Source organism: Mus pahari, chromosome 2 (genome assembly GCF_900095145.1).
Source record: "Mus pahari chromosome 2, PAHARI_EIJ_v1.1, whole genome shotgun sequence".
Taxonomy (NCBI): domain Eukaryota; kingdom Metazoa; phylum Chordata; class Mammalia; order Rodentia; family Muridae; genus Mus; species Mus pahari.
The window spans coordinates 48,104,043-48,126,627 of NC_034591.1; the positions used below are offsets into that span (position 1 = coordinate 48,104,043).

The window sequence follows — 22,585 nt, forward strand, 5'->3', positions numbered from 1 at the left end:
GAGAGAGAGAGAGAGAGAGAGAGAGAGAGAGAGAGAGAGAGAGAGAGAGAGAGAGAGAGAGAAGAGGGATTCATAGTCTCTCTGTTCACCTGCCCGTTTTCCTCCACTGTAGTAGTGGGCAGTCAATGACAGGTGTTTCTGACTATGGCCATTTACACTGTATAGTAAAGAAAGGAAGGTGATCTTCATTGTGTAACATTAGATGGGTGTCTGACGCAGGATGGCAGAGAGCAGGCTGTCTTGGTAGATAAAATATGTGGTACTAGACACAGCAGCTTGATTTAGACCTTGGAGGGATGCAACTGGCCAAGCAAAAAGTGACTGTCTAAAGTGAGGCCTTTCTGCCATGTTCTTACATAATTTAGTCTCCTAGTTTGAAATGCGCAAGAATTTATTGCACAAATTTGACTGGAACTCTGGCTCAATTGAAGGTTCCTCTGGCACCAGCTAAATAATAGTGTCATATCCAGCATCATTTTCCCTTCTGTGTTGTTCCAGGAAGAAACTTTAATAATAATTATTATTTTTTAATATGGTGAAGAAAGGGAGATATTCACAAAGAGGCATTTCTCTAACAGAATGATACAGTCCTCTGAGTAAGCCCATCCCATTCTGCTGTTGGTTATAGAGAAAATCGTTTTCCTATTGTAAGAGATGTATTTTTCCCTTCTAGTTCCTTTCTTCTCTTTGAGAACTGTGGGAGGGCCTGTGGCACATTGCTGTGCTGGATGGGTTTCATCTGGCTTGTAGCCTGTGCCTTAAGTAACGGGATTGTCTCTTCCGAGGGCATTGACTCTCCATTTTTAGCATGAGTATGAAGGGTAAAAAAATGGAGGAAAAGATTTCTCCATTACTAGAAAACATGATTTGAGGCCAACTGGTTAATTATGAGCCTCCAATGAAGAGAAGTGGGGCTAGTCGGGCAGAGCCAGTGGTGAAATAGCTGGTCCCGGCTGCTGCTGCTGTGTAGTTCATGATGTACTACCTCCAAGTCCCCTGGGTTAGTCTGCGCTTTTACTTTTTAGATTTGTATTATTTGTTTACTTGCTGTTACTGTTTGTCTTCGTCTTTCTGGTACTGGGCATTGGACTCAGGACTCTGTTTGCTAGGCAAGGACTCTACCACTCAGCTACATCCAGCCAAGCTTTTGTCTCTGTGGGCTTTCTCTCTCCACCCCTTTCCCTTCTGCCTTTAAACTCTGCTTTGTTGTTTGTGGGCTTTTTACTGTTCTTGCCAGTGAAGGAGTTTCCCCTTTCAACACTGACTCACGGTTCTGGTTCATCTACAGAATTCCTATCTAGGTAGCAACAGTCTTCTCAGTGATGCTAATTATTTTTTATTTCTCCTCTGTTCCATCTGTTCATGTGAACAGCAGATGAATTCGTTTCATTTAGCAAAACTTAATGCCTATTTTCTGTATCACTGCCTGTTACTCTTCTAGAACAAAGGAAGGACTCTACAACCTGGCCTGTCTTTTCCTTTACTTCTTCCTGTTTGATGGTGGCAGTGCAGTGGGGGTCAGACTGAGATCTGGAACAGGATGGCTGTGTGCTCTGCTACTGAGGTGCGGCCTCAGCTCTTTCTGTTTCTTGTGGTGCTAGAGACACGCCAGCACTGAGCTCCAGCCCAGCTCCCCTCCATATCACTTTCCAGATACCCAGAACATACTTTTGCATAGACTTAATCTCAAATTTATAAGGCTTTGGACAACTTTTTCCCTTTATCTTTCCTTTCCTTTCCTTTCCTTTCCTTTCCTTTCCTTTCCTTTCCTTTCCTTTCCTTTCCTTTCCTTTCCTTTCCTTTCCTTTCCTTTCCTTNTCCTTTCCTTTCCTTTCCTTTCCTTTCCTTTCCTTTCCTTTCCTTTCCTTTCCTTTCCTTTCCTTTCCTTTCCTTTCCTTTCCTTTCCTTTCCTTTCATAATTGTTAGTTAATGGTCTGTTTTTAGTCATAACTTAATATATTTAGTGTTGAACTATTATAGCTGAGGTATCTTTAGCTCATCAGTCAGTTCATCTTCCCTTGAGCGGTAACCCTCTGTAAGAATTTCGGATTCCTTGTAGCTCCTGGCTCTTTACAGGTTGGTTTGTGTCTGCCCCCACCCCACCCATGATAAGTAATAGAGTTCATTGTGTTAAACTTGTGAAGAGACAGAGGATCGACTTAAAGATTTAGCCAAGAGGGCATGGTGACATGTGCCTGTCTCTAGCCTCAGATCTTATGAGGCAGAGGCAGGAGGATGGCAAGTGCAGGGTCAATTTAGACTTCGTAGCAACATTCTGTCTTTAGAAAAAAGGCTAAATTAGAGAAGAACATATTGATTGCTTGGATTTTATTTCTCACAATTGTGCAGTGATATTTCAAGCCTAGGTGCTGTGGTAGATCATTAAATTGCCAGTAGTTCTTAGCTAATAGACTGAGAGAGGCCTTCTTCAGTGGATCTGCTGTGCTCTAGAGCTGGGCGAGAGCTCTCTCCTTTGTAGCCCAGTTTCACTCATGCCCACAATCACAATAAGTACATTGTGAATTTTCAGAAATCTTTCCTGTTTTCTCTTCTTACTGTTCACTGTTGGCACTTTCTGACAGTCCCACGCTGGACACTGTGGAAAAGCACTTTCCCCCCTTCACACTAATCTTCCCTCATGAGGTGTGGCTGGTAAGATAAGACCTATATGAAGTAATTAAATTATAGTACTAATGGAGAAAGTGATTAATGCTGTAATGTTACTTTATCTCTTCTGTCTCTTGACATTAGCTCTCTTGTTAGATGGTGTAAAAACTTAACTCAGCTAAGTAGATTTTATTTTCCCATGGAATTTGTATTTTCCAGCCTGCTCTCTGAGCATGAACTTAAGAGTTCAATTACTTTCAACTTCTACATGGTTTTTGCCTTGTTATCTCTGCAAAACCATTTAAACAACTAGATGTTTATTTTCGTAATCCCAGGAAAAAAATGATGCCAGTCACCATGTAGACTAGTAGTAGCTCCTACCATGCTCACTGTCAGGAGCCAGATTTCCATTATTTGATTGACAGCAAGCTGTCCGCTTACCCCTGATCATCTGGTGCCAGGATATGTTTAAAGAATATCACCTTTGGATTAAGGTGCCTCCTTTCACCTTTGGCTTCTAGATTACCAACCTTGAACCTTGTTCTCTTTGAATCTGCTGTTCCTTTCCTGTCTAGTTATCCTGAATTCTCTCTACTCCTCTGTGGAAGCTGCCGCTGCCATTGTTTCTCATCAGAACAGGGCTTTTATTTATTTATTTTTTATTTATTTTTGTGGAGGGGGGGAAGGTTTTTGCCCAGTTTTGTGTGGGAAGCCGCACCTGCAGGAAGGACAGATGGAGCACGTCCACAGGGCTGTCTTCTTCTGAAGTTTTCTTCAGTGAATCTGGGATCTACCTTTCTGTCGGCTGTACACTTTCTTCCTTGGAATTCTTGGCTTCCTTTGGCATTTAGGTCTGAGGCACAGTGCTGTTCTTTTCTTCCACCTTCCTTCAGGAGCTTTTGCAGCGAGGTGAGGGGACCCCATGTGCTTTGCTGCTTGAATAGTGTGGTTAGGGCCTTAGAGCCTTCACACTGTTTATTCATAAAGTCTTGCCAGGGGCGGGGGCGGGGGGAGGCTTGTGATCAGGCTCCCATTATTTCCTCCCCTCCCCACTTTTCACTCTGTTCTCTCTTCCCTTTCTCACTGATTCTGAGCAATAAATAGCAGGCACTTCTGAAAAGGCTCTTAGTTGGCTTATGTAATTGAGTAGAAAAGTCTCTTGAGGGAAATTTTTTTTTTTTCTTACATGATAGTCTTGAAAATGGTCCTTTAATTTTGGGATGTGCCAGTTCCTGTGGACTATAATAATCATGTGCTGTGCACCGGAGATAACGGGTCAGTCCCTTCAAGGACACGAGGCTGCCTTCAATTGCTGGACTTCACTCACTCTTGGTTCTGCTGGCCGCTTGCCAGGAGACATTTGTAACTGGAATTATTGGTAGAATTGCCACTTCCCTTGCCTTCTTCCTGTCAGCATGGTTAGTTGAGAGCTGCCTGCTACTCTCTGCTCTGGTCAAGTTGGCTTGCTCTATCATGTGCTCAGGTTCTACTCCCAGACTTAGACTAGTTGGTTCTGAGGGATGTTTGGATACTCTCTTCCCCTAGTACTCGAGTGTTAGCAGCTGTCACTATCTAGAAGGTCACGGAGGATTGCATTCCCCGGTGGTTATTTAACCTACTTGATAATTTATACTGAAACATCAGTCAGGCACCTCACTATGGGTTTCCTGCCTTTCTAAACTTCTGCTTGCTTTTGTCTTTTGTGGCATTGACTTCTAGACTAAGCACATCTGTATTCTTTCTTTACTTCTCCCCCAACATTTTCAGTTGTGGAACCTTTTTTTCCGTTTCTCCCTGGGATATGTAAGAACAGTGTTAGATTGTAATTTAGTATTTACCCATATCTGTCTGTGCCTTTCTAGTAAACTTGCTTATTCTTAAGATGTATTTTGAATGGGAAATATACATAGAGCTAGTTAAGAAATAAAGCTGACACCTCTCCCTACCCCCACAGCAACTACTCCTGGTAGTGGTTTGAGAATGCACAGCTTGTGCATACTCCTGCAGAAATACTTATGTATTGCCCGTTTGGCCAAGATGGCTACAAGTTTAAGCTTCCTCTGTGCTGTGCTAAACTTTATGCTTAGCAGACACTTTTTAAAACAAACAAATAAATAGATAAATAAATAAATAGAAAGAAATGTGCTGCTCTCAGTGCTCTCAGTTCAGGACTACAAACTAGTGGATATCCTTGTGGATTCTGTCTCCTGGCTGCCAAGGGAATTGAAAGGTCCTTGATTGTAAATATGCGGAGGGCATGTGATACTGTTCCTATTTTAAGTCTATAATTCAAATGGAAATTGCAGCCTTTGTTTATTAAAATGCTATGTGAGGCAGAGCTACTGGGACTGGTCCATTATTTACTGTTTGAAATTTTATGCATTTAAGTCTGATCATGTCTGCTCTTATTTTAATTCAGCAGTCAGTTTTAAGATCATCACAGAGTATAATTCTGCTTGGCTACATTAATTAATATATTATAGTTTGTTTCATTTTTAAACAAAAGTCAAACTTCTTATTGACCCTGTTTATCTCATAGCACATTTTATAGTTAAATATTCCCTCTGCATCATGGAAAGCCAGATCTTTGCTGGGCTGTCTTTTTTCCCCCTTGTGATAGGGGAGAATATAATGTATGCTCTGTGAGGGGAATAACAGCCAGTTAGTCTGCTGCACACAGGAATAAAAGGACAAGACGTGGTGAGGAATGGCTGAAGGCGATCAACTAGGTTTAGTGGTAATCAGCACCTGCCTTCTGTTTCCAGCCTGAACATTATCCCACATTTATTTCTTAATATCATATATTACATTTGTGTTTGGAGGTGCCTGGACCTGCACGTCATCACTAACCCTGTTTGTCCACTATCTTTATCTTCCTCTATCCTGCATCGGTAACCATTAGCCATAGGTCAGAAGTGTGTGTGTGTGTGTGTGTGTGTGTGTGTGTGTGTGTGTGTGTGTGTGTGTGTGAGAGAGAGAGAGAGAGAGAGAGAGAGAGAGAGAGAGAGTTTTTATTTATTTATTTTTATTTTTTTATTTTGCTTTGCAGCTGACGTGTCTATGAATAGATAATACTCTTTTTGTCTGTTTATTCTGTATTATAGAGTTGTACTATGTCTTTCTGGAACTTTCTTCTTCTGTTCAATATTATTTTCAAATTTATTCCATGGATATGTTGCCCTAATTCAAGTTAATTGTTCTGTATCCCATTTTACAACTACACTGTACACAGTGCTAATATGGACATTGTAATACTTGTTTACTGCATGTAAGAATTTTCTAGGAACTAGACTAGGTAGGTAGTCTACTTACCTACCTGTAAGTAGAATTCATTAGTTAGAGGAATGTGTCAACCAAATATCAGTGCTTAGCACTGTGTGAGAGTGACATTTTATATTTCTATCAGTAGGTAAAGGATATTCCAATTTCCCTACATTCTTAAGTCTTAAGTATTTTATAAGTGTGAGTGTTGTAATGTTATTGTTAGTAATACTATTCTTTTTTCGTAAACTTACCATTCTGAGTTGCTAGTGAAGTATCTACAGAGTCTGCCTGTTCTTTCACCTGTTTGTTTGTTTGTTTGTTTGTTTTAATTTGTCAGTTTCTTGCCATGCATGAGTTGATGTGGTGGAGGAGTTCCACCACACCTTCTGTCCCTCCTCCTGACAAAAACCTGCATCTACACGGATGTTGAGCAGTAGTAGGGTGCTCTGTAAAGCCATTGTTCTATTGGTATACAAGGGTAGTCCCCGCCTCTCTTCTGATACCACTCATCTGGTCACTGCTTGACTATGTCTGTCATTTCTCTCATCTGAAATTGAAACCTAAACTCCTGAAACCCTGTTCGTCTGGCAGCTATGACCTTATTTTTGACTGGTTTTCAGCACACCTTTTGAAGGAGTCCTGTTTTCCCTTCCCTCATGTTTTTGCTTTCTTCCCGGTGTCTTGTATACTTATTCTTAGATCTGGCATGGCTTTTCCTTCTACTCTCCCCAAGAACTGCCCTTATGAATCTACCTAGACCATGCTTAGCTGGATACAGAATTTGACCCTTCACCCCTGTCTTGCTTGGCTAACTTTGCAGTATTTAATACAGGTGATCATCCTTAAGCTCAGTCACTCTTCTAGTGTCCTTGTGCTCTGCTAACTGGCTGCTGCTCCTCTCTCTCCTCATACACGTTCATTACCTGTCATTACAGACAGATAACCATGGTCCTTACTGCGGACACAGGTACCACTACACACTGTAGCTTTCACACTAGTAAACCAGTTTATACACAACCCAGTTTCCTACTTGTGCATCCAGCTACCCTGTCAGCTTTATGTCGATGTTAGCAGCTGAAGCATTCAAGCTCAGCTCCTGCTCATGCTTCCTCTCCATAATCCAAAGCACTTATGGTTCCCCTTTTCTTTGATGATCCCTGCTCATTCTTTGCTCAATTCCAAGTCATCCTTGATTCTTTCCTTTCTTTGACATTTCCTGTTGTGTTTGGTATCTGCCTTTGATACTGCTACTGCCCTTTTGTAACTAGCATCATGTTCTACCTAGATTGCTGTATTAATTTCCTAATTTATCTTGTTTCACTTGTTACAGTGGAAATCCTCAATCTAAAGAGTAGGGAGGGCAATGTTAATCACATCCCTTTAAGAAGTATTGTGTGAGGAGCTAGTTGGGAAATAAGAGCTGCCTTTCCTATCACCTCTGATCCTGCCTTCTGTTCTGGGGCCTAGTGCCCTTTTACTTGTCTTGAACCTATCAGGCACACTCCTGGTTCACACTTAGACCTCCTCAGCTGTCTTCAGATGACCGATTCTTGAATCTCTGAGAAGATGTAACTTACGTGAAGCCAGCCACAAGCATATTATACCATCAGCCTGCTTAAGCTTCCTCTGGCTAACTCTCCACCCGCATTTTCTTATTGCCCAGTAATTCTTGGCTTTCCCCCTTTCCTTTGCTCTGTCTTTTTGATAGAGAACTTTAAAAGTCTTACTAGAATACACTTAGCCACCTTTTCCTTATTTCCAGATCCATAATCTGTGTCTGTTGAACCTCAAGAAGTACTGTACTGTCTCAGGGTCATTATATTTTATGGCTACAGCTTTTCAGGGTAAAACTGGGAAGAGCCTGAAAGCAAGGATTTGACAGGAGGTCTTTTTTTGCTCTTCAAAAGATCTTTGACTCAACACTTCCCAGTTTTGTCTACTGGCCTAAAATGCTTCCTGTCAAAAGGCCAGATGTGTCTTCATATGCTGAGTTGTGGGTGTTGGGTCTCTCGCTTAAGGAGAGGGACAGATGACTGTAGTTATCTCTTCCGTTTGTAATGTGAGTCATTGCAGGGCCTGCACGCAGTGTCAGTTCTCAGGAGGAATGGTGATTACAACCCATATTGGTTTGTGTATTATCCGCCCACCAGATAAAGCAAGCATTTTCTTCTATTTTTATTTTGAAAAAAAAAATATTTCCATGTAAATTAGAATCTAAACTAGACAGTCCCTTTTAGCAGGAAGACTCAACTGCAGTCCTCTTTCCCTAGAATATATTCCATACCTCAATTGCCTCTTTGAGATTTCAAAGGCTTTTATGTACCTGGTAATTTAGAAGAATTGCTTTTATTTTGTGGCTTCTTTGGGACTTCTAATATCTCTCTTGTAAGATGTTTGTAGATGTCAGTAGCTCCTGGCTCTGAGGGTTAAAGTAACAAGATCACTCTGTTCACTGTGCTTTGTGTTCTTCCAGCCTTCCTGAGGGACAGAGAAGCAGACTCTGAGCTTGCCCTGTTGTTATTTGGGTGCTTGCTGATACACTTTTCTCACTTCTCCTCTTTTGAGGGGATCTTGTATCAGTCCATCCTGGATAGAGTATCTCAGATAGTACTCTTGTTTACATAACCACACATACGTATGTATCATCCTGCACTCTTCCTTGGGTTACTTCTGCAGAGGTACCTCTTGCCTTCCATTTTCAGCTTTAGAGTTTCAGTCAACTCTCATTTTCTAATTACCATGTAGAGTTTCAGGGTATGTAGGTAAGGCTGGGAAATTCAGGTGTTGTGACATGGCATAAACCTGTGTGTGGTAAACATCATTGTTTTGTTCAATTAATTTAAAACATTTTTGTTCACTGTGGCTTCTGTAATCACACTGCTACTCTTTGTAAATAGATTTTTCTTCCTTGCTTGATGAGTATGAATCTATTGGTTCTTTTTATTCCTGAGGACTGATTCTGATAACCATTGATTTTTGTCTTTATTAAAAATCCTGTTAGAACTGGGATGTAGCTCAGCAGTAGTGGGCTTTCCTGGCATGTGCCAGACTTTGGTTTTGAGTCTCCTTACTGAGAAACAAAGCAGAATCCTGCCATTACTGGCAACTGAAATGTGTAAGAAAGTTTCCTGTGCCATAGTGCCATCCGGTACTCTTTCTAGATTGTTTTTTGGTACCTCTTACCCTTGGCACAGATCATCTTGGCAAACCAGTAAGTTCACTGGAATTACAAGAGTGAATGGGGTTCTTTATAGGGGCACGGATGACTCAAAGCTCACCACACCATGGAGAAGTCCACCCTAGCTTGAGTGGTTACAGCTGATAGGTGTGGGGAGGAAGGGCTCTCCTGGCCAGGAATTGTTTATGGTTTCTTTAAACTGGGGGGAGGGGACGGTTGAGTTTTATTAGATTCACCTTCTATAATTAGTAAGGATGGTTTACTTCTACATAACAATGTCTTAATGTATGTTCCCTTGATTGCACCTAGCTTCCTGGACATTTATAAAATATCTACATCCATTTTTTGTAATACCCAGCATTTTTGTAGACTGTGTCACTCTCACTATGCACCTCCAGTTTGGCACTTCTCTTGTTCCTGTAGTATTAACATGTTTAGGGTCATGCCTAAACATACACAATAGTCCTGATTTCTCAGGACCTTGTTCTGAGCTTGGATACCCATGCTCTTTCTGCTTCATGTAGTAAATTCCTACATGTGATCTGTGAAAAGATGTGCCTTCTCTTCCTGGGAGAGTGCTGGAACAATAATTCCTTTTTTTTTTTTTTTTTTTTTTTTAAATTTCACAGAGGAAGTAAATGACCGTGAGATGATGAATGTGAAGCTCAGAATCCCTTGTTTGGCAAAGAATTGTTTACATTCTCATAAGAGATCTTCTTGGTCATAGCACTGAATTGAAAATGCCTTATTACGTGTTCAATACATCAAAGCTTGGGCAGCATCTGAGAGGAAGCACCTACTTCATTTCCCTTTTCCATAATATTGGCTTTAGGTAGAGTTTTGAATGTAGCATTATAATGATGAGGATTCCTAACTTGAAAGCTGTTTACCTTAAGTATTACACAAATTAGACAGACATCTCAATTTTTCATATAGAAAATAAATGGCACAGTCAGGACTAAGCTAGCTATCCACAGAAGATGGCAATCACTGGCTTTCATATATAATAGGAGGTAGTTTCTGCTTTTCTCCTCCATATACTTTTCCCCAGATACTATATGGCTCTTGGAGACCCTTAACTCTGTGCACACATTCATGTTCCTCTAGCATACTTAATCAGGGTATATACTAGTAGGGATGTACTATAGAGTTAGAGTCTTTGTTGATTTGGAGCTTACTCCTCATGTGAAAGACTGAAGTCATCCTATCAGACTCTCCAGATACGCTCTTTCTTAATCAATTGTGTAAGACTGTCTGGATACGCTCTCTTTCTTAAGGCCATCCCCCATGTTTTCACACCCACAACAGCAGACCGCTCTGGACTTAGTCCTGTCATCATGACTTCGGATTGGATTTCTACCCTTTTACCCTCTCTGTCCACTGTGTTGTCAAATTCTGTTAATGCCTTTTTCAAAATGTTCTCATAGCTCTTAAGTTTTATCCATTCTTACTCCTCTCTCCTCCCTCAAGACTTCCTTATTATTTTCAGAGGATGGTTGTTTAAAGCAGCCGTGGAGGAGGAGTCTAGGGCACGTAAGGTGATGAGCCAACTTGTGGATGTTAAAATATATTCCTTTCTGTCTCTCGTTCTGCTTTTTCTAATTCTAGTTTTCACACTAGTTATTTTCCCTGTCCTGCTAATACATTACGTACGATATGTCAGTAAAACTTTTCTTGATCGCTTCTTCCTTTTCATTTCTCTGAATTCTTAGCACATTATTTTGTATTTATTCAAAACCACTTTGTGTTGCTACTTTGTATCCAGGATCTTTTCTTTAATAGGTAGGTTTTTTTCTTGAGTCTAGGATGTATGCATATTAGGTAGTGTGTGTGTGTGTGCATATAATAGTTGGTAGTTGCTTAATTGAGGTTTTGAAATTAGATTCTGTGTGTGTGTGTGTGCGTGTGCGCATGTACATGCATCCAATGGGTACCTGTGAATACTGAATTTCTTCCATATTGCTTGTTTCCAACTTGGGTCACTCCTTGTGAGCCTGCTACTTGAAAAAGAAATTCTTCTGCCAATATAAAGCATTTCAACCAACTATTTAGTAACCAGTTATAAGGCACCTAGTACATTTATGATCTTAAAAGACAGCCAGTTTTATATATGTTCCTTTGTGTTATAGTATTGCCTATGTTAATTTTTTTCATTCCTAATAGCATATTGTGTTTTGCTTGCAGGATAAGAACAAGAAGCTCCGACCCCTGTATGACATCCCCTACATGTTTGAGGCCCGCGAATTTCTTCGAAAAAAGCTCATTGGGAAGAAGGTAAATGATGAACATACTTTAGCACATGTTTGGACTTAGTCTCATGCTTTAGAAGTAATGATGTTCAACTGGCTCTTCTTAAGACGCTTTTTGGCAGCAAAGTGGAATCACCTTGATATGAAGAGAGACAAGTCTGTGTGTCAGGAAGTGGTACCCCTTGGGAGAGGTTTAAATTGGGGCCCTGACCAGTTGATTGCCAGTGTTTTCACGGCAGGTTCCAGACTCTGTTCCAGCTTCACTAACTGCATATCGCCCATGCTGTATTCAGTCAGCTCTTCTGTTCTCTCTAGCCACCTCCATTATAAGTCCTGGGCCATGAGACTTAGTACTGAGGGAAAGTCCGCTCGCTGCTTTTGTGTACGTTTCTCCTATTTCTAAGGAACAAGATGACTACAGGAGAGGGAAGTCAAATTCTCCTCTGTTAGGAGGATGCATAGGGAAATGCATTGTATATGGATGCTACCTAGCCTTTTTAGACTTCCAGTAGCTTCTGCTCCAGCTACTGGGACAATAGGGATTTTATCTGGAAACCATTGTGTTATCTTCTTAGGATCCCGGGTCAAGACTGCTTGCTGCTTGGTCTGTTGACTTTGCAGTCTGTGGAGACTAGAGTGTGTGTCTTAATATTATTATTTATGGCAATATTCTACAAGTGTTAGGAGACATTGAACATACCTTTATTTTTCTGACATTTTATTACAAAGTCCAGGACCATTTGTGATCTAGATGGATGTTCAGAGAACATAAATGGGGTGGCTCCTTTAATGGCACCAAATATTCAAGAGGGGACTGTGAATCATGCTTTAGTTTGGGATTCTAGGAGAAATTTCACATTATGGATTGATTTTTTTTTTTTTTAATATGATAGTATCTTACAAATCCTCTAGTACTTTAGAACACCACACTCGTTTTTGAATGTTTAAATTCTACCCATGTTATTTACTCCTCCCCCACACTGATGATGTTTTGACGGGTTTAAGTACAGCTCTGGGTCTCAATTGGTGTACAGTGCACCCATTTCTACCCACAATCAAGATGAAGTGTGTTTCAAGACAGCTTTAAACAAGCAGTGTAGCAAAAGATCTCCTGAAATCTTGCCTCTATCTCCCAGATTTTGGGATTACAAACGTGCTCCTGTACCAAAAACCTGTAGCTTTTGAATCAATGTCAAAATAATATATTATAAATATAGGCACTTGTCTGCATGGTGACTCATGCCTGCAGTCCTAGCATTTGAGGTGATGAGGTAGGGAAGTCAAGAATTCAAGGCCAGCCTCAGCTACATAGCAAGGTCAAGGTCAGCCTAGTCTACATGGGATTTCATCTTAAGTAAACTATGTAAGTAGCTTTATTATATGTCATAGTAGTATGGTAAATCATAGCGAGGTACTTTGAAGATGGATGTAAGTTGAAATGTCTAATTTTAAAGGAAGCCAAACTGGATTCCCTAAAATGAGTATTAAATCTCCTCAGGTTCCTTTAGAGAATAGGCTCATTTGTCACTGTATAAAACTTGACAGAGTGCTATATTCATTCATGAAGTGTAGTGCCAGTGATGGCTTTAAGTCTCTTTCAATTTCCTGAACCCCTGTTATCTGGTTTAATGTCTAACATCTCTATCTTACCCACTTGATATCACATCAGTCATTCTCTGACTCATAAGCAGTTGCATATGGACAACCAAGGAGTCCATGGATTTTGTAGAAACCTACACAGTAATCCAGAAAAATGATAGCACATGTTTGATTTGTGTGGTAGGGTCTGTGCATGGATTATGGCACCCACTAGTCTCCTAAGTATTGTCTTGTTGTGATTCTTGTCATTCCTAGACACACATCACAGCTTACTGCAGCAACTGCTGAATAGTCGTGAAGGGCTAGCCAGGGCTATGTTCTCAAGGACTGTATGGCAGGCCACTGTAAAGTCCTCTGTCATAAGACAGAAGGACTGACCTTAAGTGTCAGATCTGATGTCAATTCTTAAGCAAGTAGGTGCCTTCTTAGTTGGAGAAGCCTCATTTACTGGTTCCTGTGCAACAGAGTTGATTAGATTCTGTTTGTGCTTAGAGCAAGCTTTGTCCCCCACAGTGACATTGTATAGATGATGAATACTTTATCCTCTCATAGAGAGCTGGGTGCATCTCAGCTCTGCTAGGCTGGAGCATTCCTGATGCAAACCACTTTTCCTGACTTACCACCTGAAACCACTTGCCTGTCTTCTAGGCTTGCCAGTTACAGCAGTCAACACCCATGAGCGCTGGCGTCTGGGAGCAGGCAGGGCAGTAGCTGCCTCGGGGGTGGCTAGCACATCATTGCACATTTCTGCCAATTCCCTGCAGACCTCTGCAGCTGTTCAGCATGGTACATGGTGATTAGGAGCTACTGTGAGGAGCATGTGTGCCTGTGTGCATGAAAGCTGATTAGGGCAGCCTGTCACAGGTTAAGGAAGATAGGGCGGTAAAATCCTCTTGCCTGCCTCCTTCCCAGAGAGTCAGCACTAATGGCATCTTTAAGAGATGTCTAGAATGTGGAGAATTAAGACGGAAGGTAAAATGCTGAAGTGTTTTATTGGTTTTGATGGCCCCTCTTCCGTTGTGGACATATACATTGATTTAAATCCATTCACATGGGTTTCTCTCTGGATGTGAGCCATCAGCTGCAGTAAGGACACTGCTCCTAAGCCCTGCTTTCATCATTTGTACACTGGCATTGTAGTTGCCTCTCATTTCCTAGTGCTGTGCTATGAAAATACAAGGTGATAAAGTCTTTCACATTGGTCCAGATGTCAGGAAGGTGCAAGGTTTGGTTTTGCTTAATAAGAGTTATTTTTGTTAAGAATCTGGTGGAGCCCTGCCCTTTTAGATTGATTTCTGGCCCCCCTGTCAAGAGAAATGAATCACTATGCAACTGGTCTCATGCCTACATTGTTTTTCTGTGTGTTTTGTTGTTGTTTCTATTGACTTTGGTTGATGTGATAACTGGTGAGCTGTTGGATCAGGATGTTAACTTCTTCCAAACAAGCATGCATTCCGTGTTTTTGAGGGCGTGAGAAAATGTATCACAGCCTCCTCCTCTTGCCCTGTTTATCACTTGCCATCCTTCCACTAAAACCATAACTAACGAATATTCATGATAAATGACTTTCTTGCTGATTTCTTCCAAGATTTATCATGAAACAAAAACTAATTTTAGCTGTCTGCTTATTTGTTTATTTAAAGCTTGCCAGAATGTCTAAGATGGTGACTTCTTAAAGGAGTCATTGTAACTGTCCACTACTAATAGCAGCAACTGCTCTCCCTATACACGCCCCCTTTTCTCCTTCCTCCCTCCTTCCCTCCCTGCATGCCTGCCTGCCTGTGTAGTCCCCTTCCACCGTTATCCTTGAAGAACAGTTTATATAAAATAGGAGCATGCACATCTCAATCATTTGTTTTCGGCAGGTAATACAACTGTTCTTCATTGGAAGTTCCCTTCAGCTTTCTCTTAAAGGATATAATATGCTGAGTTCCAGTATTTTCTTTCTTGTCACACAGCATTTACAAGTGACATATGAATCATTCCTACAACTCTTGTCCCTTAATTGCAGAATTTCTATCACCATGGGAACCATTGTGTTCATAGTTGGAACTTGTTTAAATAATTGAGGGTCAGAATGGTGGAGGAGCTAGACTGCAAGAAGCCTGAGTTCCCGGATGCACACCGCTGCAGTGGGTGCTCACTGCAGGCTTCCAAGCACCAGAGACCTCATTTCTTTTAATAAATCTATGGATGAGACTCATTTGTAAACTAACGGGTGACTTTGTTTCATTTTTATGCCATTGAAATTCGTTCTGTGAATTAACTTAGCTCTTCAAATTAAGCTCCTTTTTGCTGGATTCTTGCAGACATTTTAGAATTATGGGGTTATAAATTCTTCGTTGAGGGTTATTTCATTTCCAGATTGTTGTAAGTTGTTGAATCAAAGAATTTAAGAAATTAAGAATCCACTTTTCCAAAACATGTACTTTTGGGATGCAAAGCTGGAAAAAAATCTGTGTGCCCACTCAGGCTTATCCAGAACTGATCTATTGCCTTGTATCAGTCATGCCGGCGGTGCCTTCCTAGATATCTGGGAATTCATTATCTTTTTGCATCAGTCCTTTGTCAGTGAGACAGAATTTCTAATATAAGTAACTTAAAGAGAGGAGCAGTGATTTTGACTCATTATTTCAGAGGTTTCATCCATGCTCATGTTTGGAGATGATTCAAACTATTTTGCAAGGATATACCCAGGTTAAATGCAAATACTATGCCAAGTTTTAATATTCCTGAGCAAGTATGGGCAAGGAGACAGGACTGCACATATTTAAGTTAGAGCCACTTCTTTTTCGTGTATTTGTAACCTGTGATTGATTGGATCTGTAAGTGTGGATCTGAATTCCCCTTTGCTCTCATTGCACTTACCCACTTTGTGCAGTGAACAGAGCCCTTGTACTTCTTGTAGCCTGGACTCCTGCAGACCCTTTTGTTTTTCTTAATTCTTTAATTTTTTAAAGGTGTCATTTGTTATACATATATGAACCATTTGGAATTGTGGTACCTACAGAGGCCAAGAGAGGATATCAGATTGATAACCTGACACCAGAGTTACAGCCATTTGGGAGCTTCTACATGGCTGCTTGGAACTGAATCTGTCTCTTTGCCCAGAACATAAGTTGTTCTCATCCAAGGTAGCGAGAGGCAAGAGTGGGGCATTGAATTCTTAAGATTATTTTTCATATTTTATTTTTAGCTACATCTTCAAAAGTATATATAATGGTCCCATTTTTAAAGTAAAACCCCCGAAAACCATAAAAATTACTTTACCTATACTTTTTCACTTTAATTGTAATGTTGAAGTACAGACCCATCTAGAAGAATCTGATTCCTAAAGTCAATAAGCTGTTGTACTTTGGGGACAGTGTCAACGTCTATGTATAACATGCCTTTTAAATGCTCCAAGAAGTTGATCTTCATCTGTCTCATTCTAGTCTACAGCTTTGAAGAAGTAGTGGCAGCGCCATGTATCTGCCTTCCGAGTGCTTGCGGCCCTCCAGACATTATCAGTCTCTGAGATGTCCCTGTCAGGGTTCCTTTTGTTCTTCATAGAAGACAATCATATCATACACTCTTCACAATTATGCAGGCAAGGAGCTCGAGCCTCGTGGTGGAGGTGGTGGCAAAGCTTTATTTCTCTTTCTCACTATTCCTTTGGCATAGCTGCTGCAGAGGGTGAGGAGGGGCAGGTGCAGCCAACACCACCACCACCACCAAACCCACCTTTGCCCAGATAGGCGAGGGGCTGTAGATGCTTGTTTCCTGAACAGGAACAGATCTCTAAAGATACCAGACGTTGTGACCAGGAGGGGCTATTTTTCATTCAGCCAGGGTGAATTCCTCAGAGGCAGAGAGTCTTCCTGAGGAAAGGGCCTCAGTCTCTCTGGCTGGCTACCAGATTTTGCCCCTGTGTTAGCTACTTACTGAAGACTGACTGGCTGTTCTGAGTGTTACTCAGTCAGCTGTGCTGAGTATCAGCAGGCAGCCAGCAGGATGGGAATTCTTGTTCCTGCCTCTGATGTGTTTTAGTTTGGGTTTTAAAAACATTTTTTTTGTCATCTCCACATTTTCCACTTCATGTTACTTTGATTCATTCTTACTATGGAAAAGTCCTTTTATTAATGATCAGAACAGACTCTAAGATTGTGAATGCATTGTGATTTAAATTGACAGGTTTATATGCCATGGCTGTCCTTGCTTCCCAGTGCCAGCTGTTACCATCAGTGTGGCTGTAAATATTTGAACAAGTGACTGGAGATACTCTCCAGAGGAAGAGGGGCTTTGAATGACACACCTTTAGATGTCTTTTTCTAGCAGGAGGCTTCCTATTGCGCATGCTGGGATTTGGCCAGTATGCGTGGGGCACCTAAGTCTTGTGGATGTGCTCCCCCTCTAGTTTCCAGCAGTGATCCTGTTTGTCCCTGAAGCCATTGACTGCCTTGTTTGGTGACAGATGGTTAGCAAAAATGGCCACGGAGTTGCCTGTTTCTGGAAGCTCCGCAAGGCAGCTTTCTTCCCACTGCCACCTAAATGCTCTTTACAGTTAAGAACTCTTGTTTTCTTCTTTGGTCTGCAGATTGTGTAAAGTACCCCTGTGGTCTGGGGATCATCAGTGTGTTGAGCTGAGTATACAGCTCTTTGTCGTAGTCTGTAATTTGTGTGATTTATATTGTAATATCCTCTTCTAAAGCATCTCTAAGTTAAATTAAGAAACTAGAATTTTCAACCACATTCCTGGAAGTTTCTGTGTGCTTACTTGTGGGAAATGATTTATTATCTATGAGAATCCTCAAGATGCTCTCATCTCTTACTGATACTTTTGTATTACTCTGGTTATTATTAAAGACTTTCTGCCTAGGATTCCCAAGCTGCCCACAGTTTTCTGGTGGAAGTTCTCACCTTTGTAACTGGTTTGCAGTGGTCTTTTCTCAAGCTGTCCTCTTCCAGTCTTTAATGTTAGGTTTCTGGAATGTCGTCCTTGGAGCTGGAACTTTCCATACTTATTTTCTGCAAACTGAGATTTTATTTTGGGGGAGATTTGTGCTGAATCAGCTCAGCTGTGCTTGGGGGTAGGGAGGGCACAGGCCCTTCCCCCACTTTAAAAATAACCATTATGTGCCAAAAATCCTATAAAATGTGCTGAATTGCAGATCTTCTAGCTTCCTATACCACTGGGTTTACAGAGAATAGATCCTTTTGAGCTCAAGTTCACTGATAGTGTGCAGAACATCTTGTGCTGTTAAAGGGTGTAAGACAGGACTCAGGCCAGATGTGCATTTAAGGGAAGAAACCTGACTTGGCTTTTCTCTGTGATTTTCTTCCTACAGTTTCATTTGCCCATAACTGACTCTGCAGGGGTATTGATGTGTTGACTAGGTTGTTTTGTTTTGTTTTTCGAGACAGGGTTTCTCTGTATAGCTCTGGTTGTCCTGTAATTCACTCTGTAGACCAGGTTGGCCTTGAACTCGGAAATCCGCCTGCCTCTGCCTCCCAAGTGCTGGGATTAAAGGCGTGCGCCACCACTGCCCAGCTTTTTTGTTTTGTTTTTATTTTTAAAGAAGTTGTTCGGTTTGTTAGAAGAACACATTCAGAGATAGTGAGCCTCATTTTAGAACACCGACTTTCTGAAGCCTCTTGTGTTTGTGCTCATGACTGCTGTGACTCTACAGTATTAGTGATCAGAGGATAGAACGTAAAAGTGTCTCTTGGCTTTAAGGATGAAATTCTGTTGATCCCTTAGCTGTGTCATAGAAGTGATGCTTTAGTGGTATGTCTGTGTAAATACAATTATACATTTGTACATTTAAAAATCTGAATAGTGGTTTTTGCTTTTTACTATAACACATTCTTTCATTAATAACTTGTTTGTTCATTAATAACCTTGTTTACTTTTATTCCTATGGTATATTTTCTCTGGCACACATGCAGTTCTTCCCCCTTTACCCCTCTCCTTCCCTCTCTTCTGCGTGTGTGTCAGTGTACATGGAGGTTAGAGGTCATGTATTGTTACTCAGTTGGTTACTCATTAGTTTAGAAATACAGACTCTTCCTGAACCTGGAACTTATCCATTTGGATAGATTGGCTGGCCCACAAGTCCCAGAGATCCATGTCTCTCCCTGTCTAGCACTGAGATTTACAGGTGCACACTACTGAGCCCAGCTTTTTACCTGGGAATTGAGGTTCTGAAATCAAAAGCACTTTACTGACTGAGCTTCCTCCATGATATTTCATAATGTATGCATAGTGGAGTTGATGAGTATCCCCATCTATCTGCTGTCTTAGAATGTGATCTGATAACAAATAGTATCTTTTGCAGATATATTTGAGTAAATTTAAATAAAATCACACCGTAGTAAATGGGTTTCATCATAGGAAGGAGGTGGCTATATAGCAGTGGAGGTGGACAAAGTGAGTCTACGGTATGAGCCCTGGGGAGGGCAGTGGTGCTTAGAGCCTCTAGAAGCTTGGGACCCAAGGAAGGATGCTCCTTGGGTCTTTCAGCAGGGATAATGACTGCATATGCCTTGATATCAGCTTGAAGCCTCCAGAATACTGAGGGAGTGCATTTCTGTTGTTCTCAGCCTGCCTGTTTATGGTGTCCTGTTACAGCTGCTCTGGGAACTAAGATAGAGGGAAGTATGTTTGTTTCTTGTGTCTGGTCATCTCCCTGTTGCCTGATGTCTGGTTTCTTGATTTTTTACTTCAATAATGAGATTGATTCCCATTGTACGTCATGGAGTAGAGTCTGGGCGTCTGCTAGCGTGGTTTATCCTTGTAATTTGTGTTTGTGCTTTGTCATTCCTTCTAGATGGTAAGGCTAGCCTCCCTCCGAGCCAGGGGACAGTTGTAGATCAATTGACGGGCTTCTCCACATCTGTCGGTAGGCTCAACCTTAGGCTGTGACTATCTCCCTTAAAGGGTGAGCCGGTTTCCACCACAGAAGGCCACCTGGGTCACAGGACCTTCCTCCTTGGTCATTTGCAGCACTTTGAAATAGAATACCCTGGAAGAAATCATTATTGGCTAAAACTTTATCAGTATTTTGTATATATATTGTGAGCCGTATATGAACTCTAGCTCTTTCTTTTGTGCCCATTGGATTTCAGTGTTTTGTCTTTGATTGCCTCTTTGTCAAGATGCCTGTCTGTCCATCTGTCCCTCTGTCTGTCACTTTGCTTACTCACCTTTTCTGGCTTAATAGATGGGCTGGAATGAGTCAGGGTAGGCTTATGAACATATAATGTTCTGAAAATAATAGGTGGTATAGTCATTCTCTTTGTTTGTAAGCCTTGACACCTATGGTCATGTATACTCAGTTAACCAGATAAAAAGCAGCATAACGAAATCAATTTATCGCTACTGTACAGCTGATACTTTTCAGTCCAAAACTCAGGCGTTGGGAACAGAGCCTTACAAGCTCCTCCTCGTGAGCTAATATTTAAAAAGTGGACAGCACAGTTGCTGCTTTCCTTCTTGGACGTGAAATAAAAAGTACGGTATCTATTAAAACTTTGCTATGATCTCACTGGACTAAGATGACCTCAACATGTGCAAAATTGAATGAGGACCAATTTAAATAACTGGTAAGATAACAGAAAAGTGGCCCATGGCAGTACTTGATAAATATTAATGTGAATTGTGCAGATCACAGTTACCTGCCACAGATCGGTGAGGTCTTCCCTGCTAGGTGGCCTTATAGACTCTAGCCCTGGGTGGCCACACACAGTGTTTTCACTCTTACTGGTCTGCCTGAAGCCCCGTTTCCAGCTGCTGGCTAGTGGTTACCTAAGTACCAATCCCTGCAGCCAGCAGGCACCTATCATGTCCAAAATGCAGCTCATGGAGTCCATGTGAATGTTAAATACCTGGAAATGGCTCTGACTTGATTGGTGGTCTTTCATAATGTTACTACCATCCAGTATTCCCCCAAATCATCAGTTTCCTGGCCTTTAAGCCAGTTTCTCAGTTACAGATTCATCTGATTCTGCTTCCTGTAGCCTCCTTCCCCTGGATTTCCCGATGAGCAACTCTATGTCTGTGTGTTCCTTATCTCTCTTTTTAATTATTGCAACTCTGCCTTAACTCATTTTCCTGCAACAGCTCGCAATGTGCCATCTTTCACCCTCCTGTCACAGTTGCTTTCTCAGTGCACAATCCTGATGTGCCACCCACTTTGGTGTTACCTGATTGCCTGCTAAATAGAATCTAACTCTCTTAAGTGAACATAAAAGCCCGAATAGGAGCTGTATATAAATTACCATAATTTTCAATGAGCCCGTTTCCATTTCTAATCTTCCTTCCTTCTCTGCTCTGTGTAACACCTCTCAATAGCTTGACCTTTCACACCTCTTGCCTCCACATTCGATTTTCTTTGAAGAACCTCTCCCCATTCTGGTGCTTCCGTCCTCAGGGTAGTCCATGTTCACTTTGCTGTTGTAGTTTCCATGTCTGACCTGGACAGCCAGCATGGGACAAGCATCTGTCTGATTCCAAGTCACGTTTGGGTTCTCCTGAGTCTCCAGGGAGGCGATCGCTCCTGGCCTGTGAAGGTCTCTGGAAGATCAGGGGCATTGCCACAAGCAGGGTGTATAGAGAATACGCAGCTTGAGCTGGGCAGGGGCTTTCTTGCCAGCTGTGTGTCCTTTCTTTGGGCTTATGATCCTTGTGCTCTGATTTGTGGATACCGTGGGCGTTGTGATGACTGACAGCGCTGTAAGCAGAGGGCTTAGAGACAGGCAGAATAAATATCTTCTCCTGTTTTCTATTTATGCATTAAATTGATTAACTTAGTCTTCCATTATTGGCTGCAAGATATCTGAAGCTTAATGTAGTTAGTACCCTGTTCAGCTGACATGCTGCAGCCAGAGACTTGCTTCACAGTGGTGTTTTTGGGTTATTCTCTTCTCTTTAAAGTTGAGTCTGTACAGTACTTTTTATTCGTTCTTCCTAAAAATAGCAAGAGCTTTTGCTCAAGTAGTACACAAGAAGTTAATTTTTTGGCTTGAATTCCCCATTATTATTTTATGGCTCTAAGTGACAGAAGTTCAATAGCCCCTGAAGATGCCCTGCTGGCCCATGCTGGGGTTCATAATGCTCCAATCCTCTCATCACAGTCCACACAAATTGGAAATAAACAAATTAGTGACTTGCTCCACTTGGCCACTTGATGTATCATGGGCCTTTTTGTCTGGCTGCTGGTTTCTGAGCCGAGCCCCTCCTAACTTGTCTGATGTTCACTGGAGTCCCAAGAGTGTCTAGTTAGAAACCTATTTTACCTTCCAAGCCAAATAATCTCTGACTTATTTTTAATAAGAGCACAACAGAAAGGGAAAAGGAGGAACAAGAGAAAGAAGGGAGACCATTATAGCAGCCTTTGTTCAGGAACTGAAAGCGACCTTGGCTTTGATCAGAATGGAAGTGAGCATGTTTGGGGGAGATCGTCCCATGTGCAGCTAGAGAGCTGGGATAGTCTTTGTCGTGTGTATGGTTGTGTGTCCATGATACCCCTTTCTTCATTTGTATGGTGCCATGGTTCTGATGGCTTCAGCTCCTCAGATGGAGTAGTGCAGACCCCAGCTTGCACATCTAATGCAGACCTGTGTTGCTGTCCACACTTAAAATCAAGAGAAGGGGCATGTCTGTGACCTTGAAGATAGGAAAATAAGTAATTTTTGCACTTGGGAAGAA

At 41.5% G+C, this 22,585-nt stretch overlaps 1 protein-coding gene across 1 annotated transcript in view; it reads left to right on the forward strand.

The window, feature by feature from the left end:
- Positions 1-22,585, forward strand: part of Snd1 (staphylococcal nuclease and tudor domain containing 1) — a 405,547-nt gene that overhangs the window by 130,340 nt on the left and 252,622 nt on the right. The window contains exon 11 of the mRNA XM_021191040.2: positions 11,234-11,323. Coding sequence (XP_021046699.1) covers positions 11,234-11,323 — 90 coding nt within the window. The remainder of the gene's footprint in view (positions 1-11,233; positions 11,324-22,585) is intronic.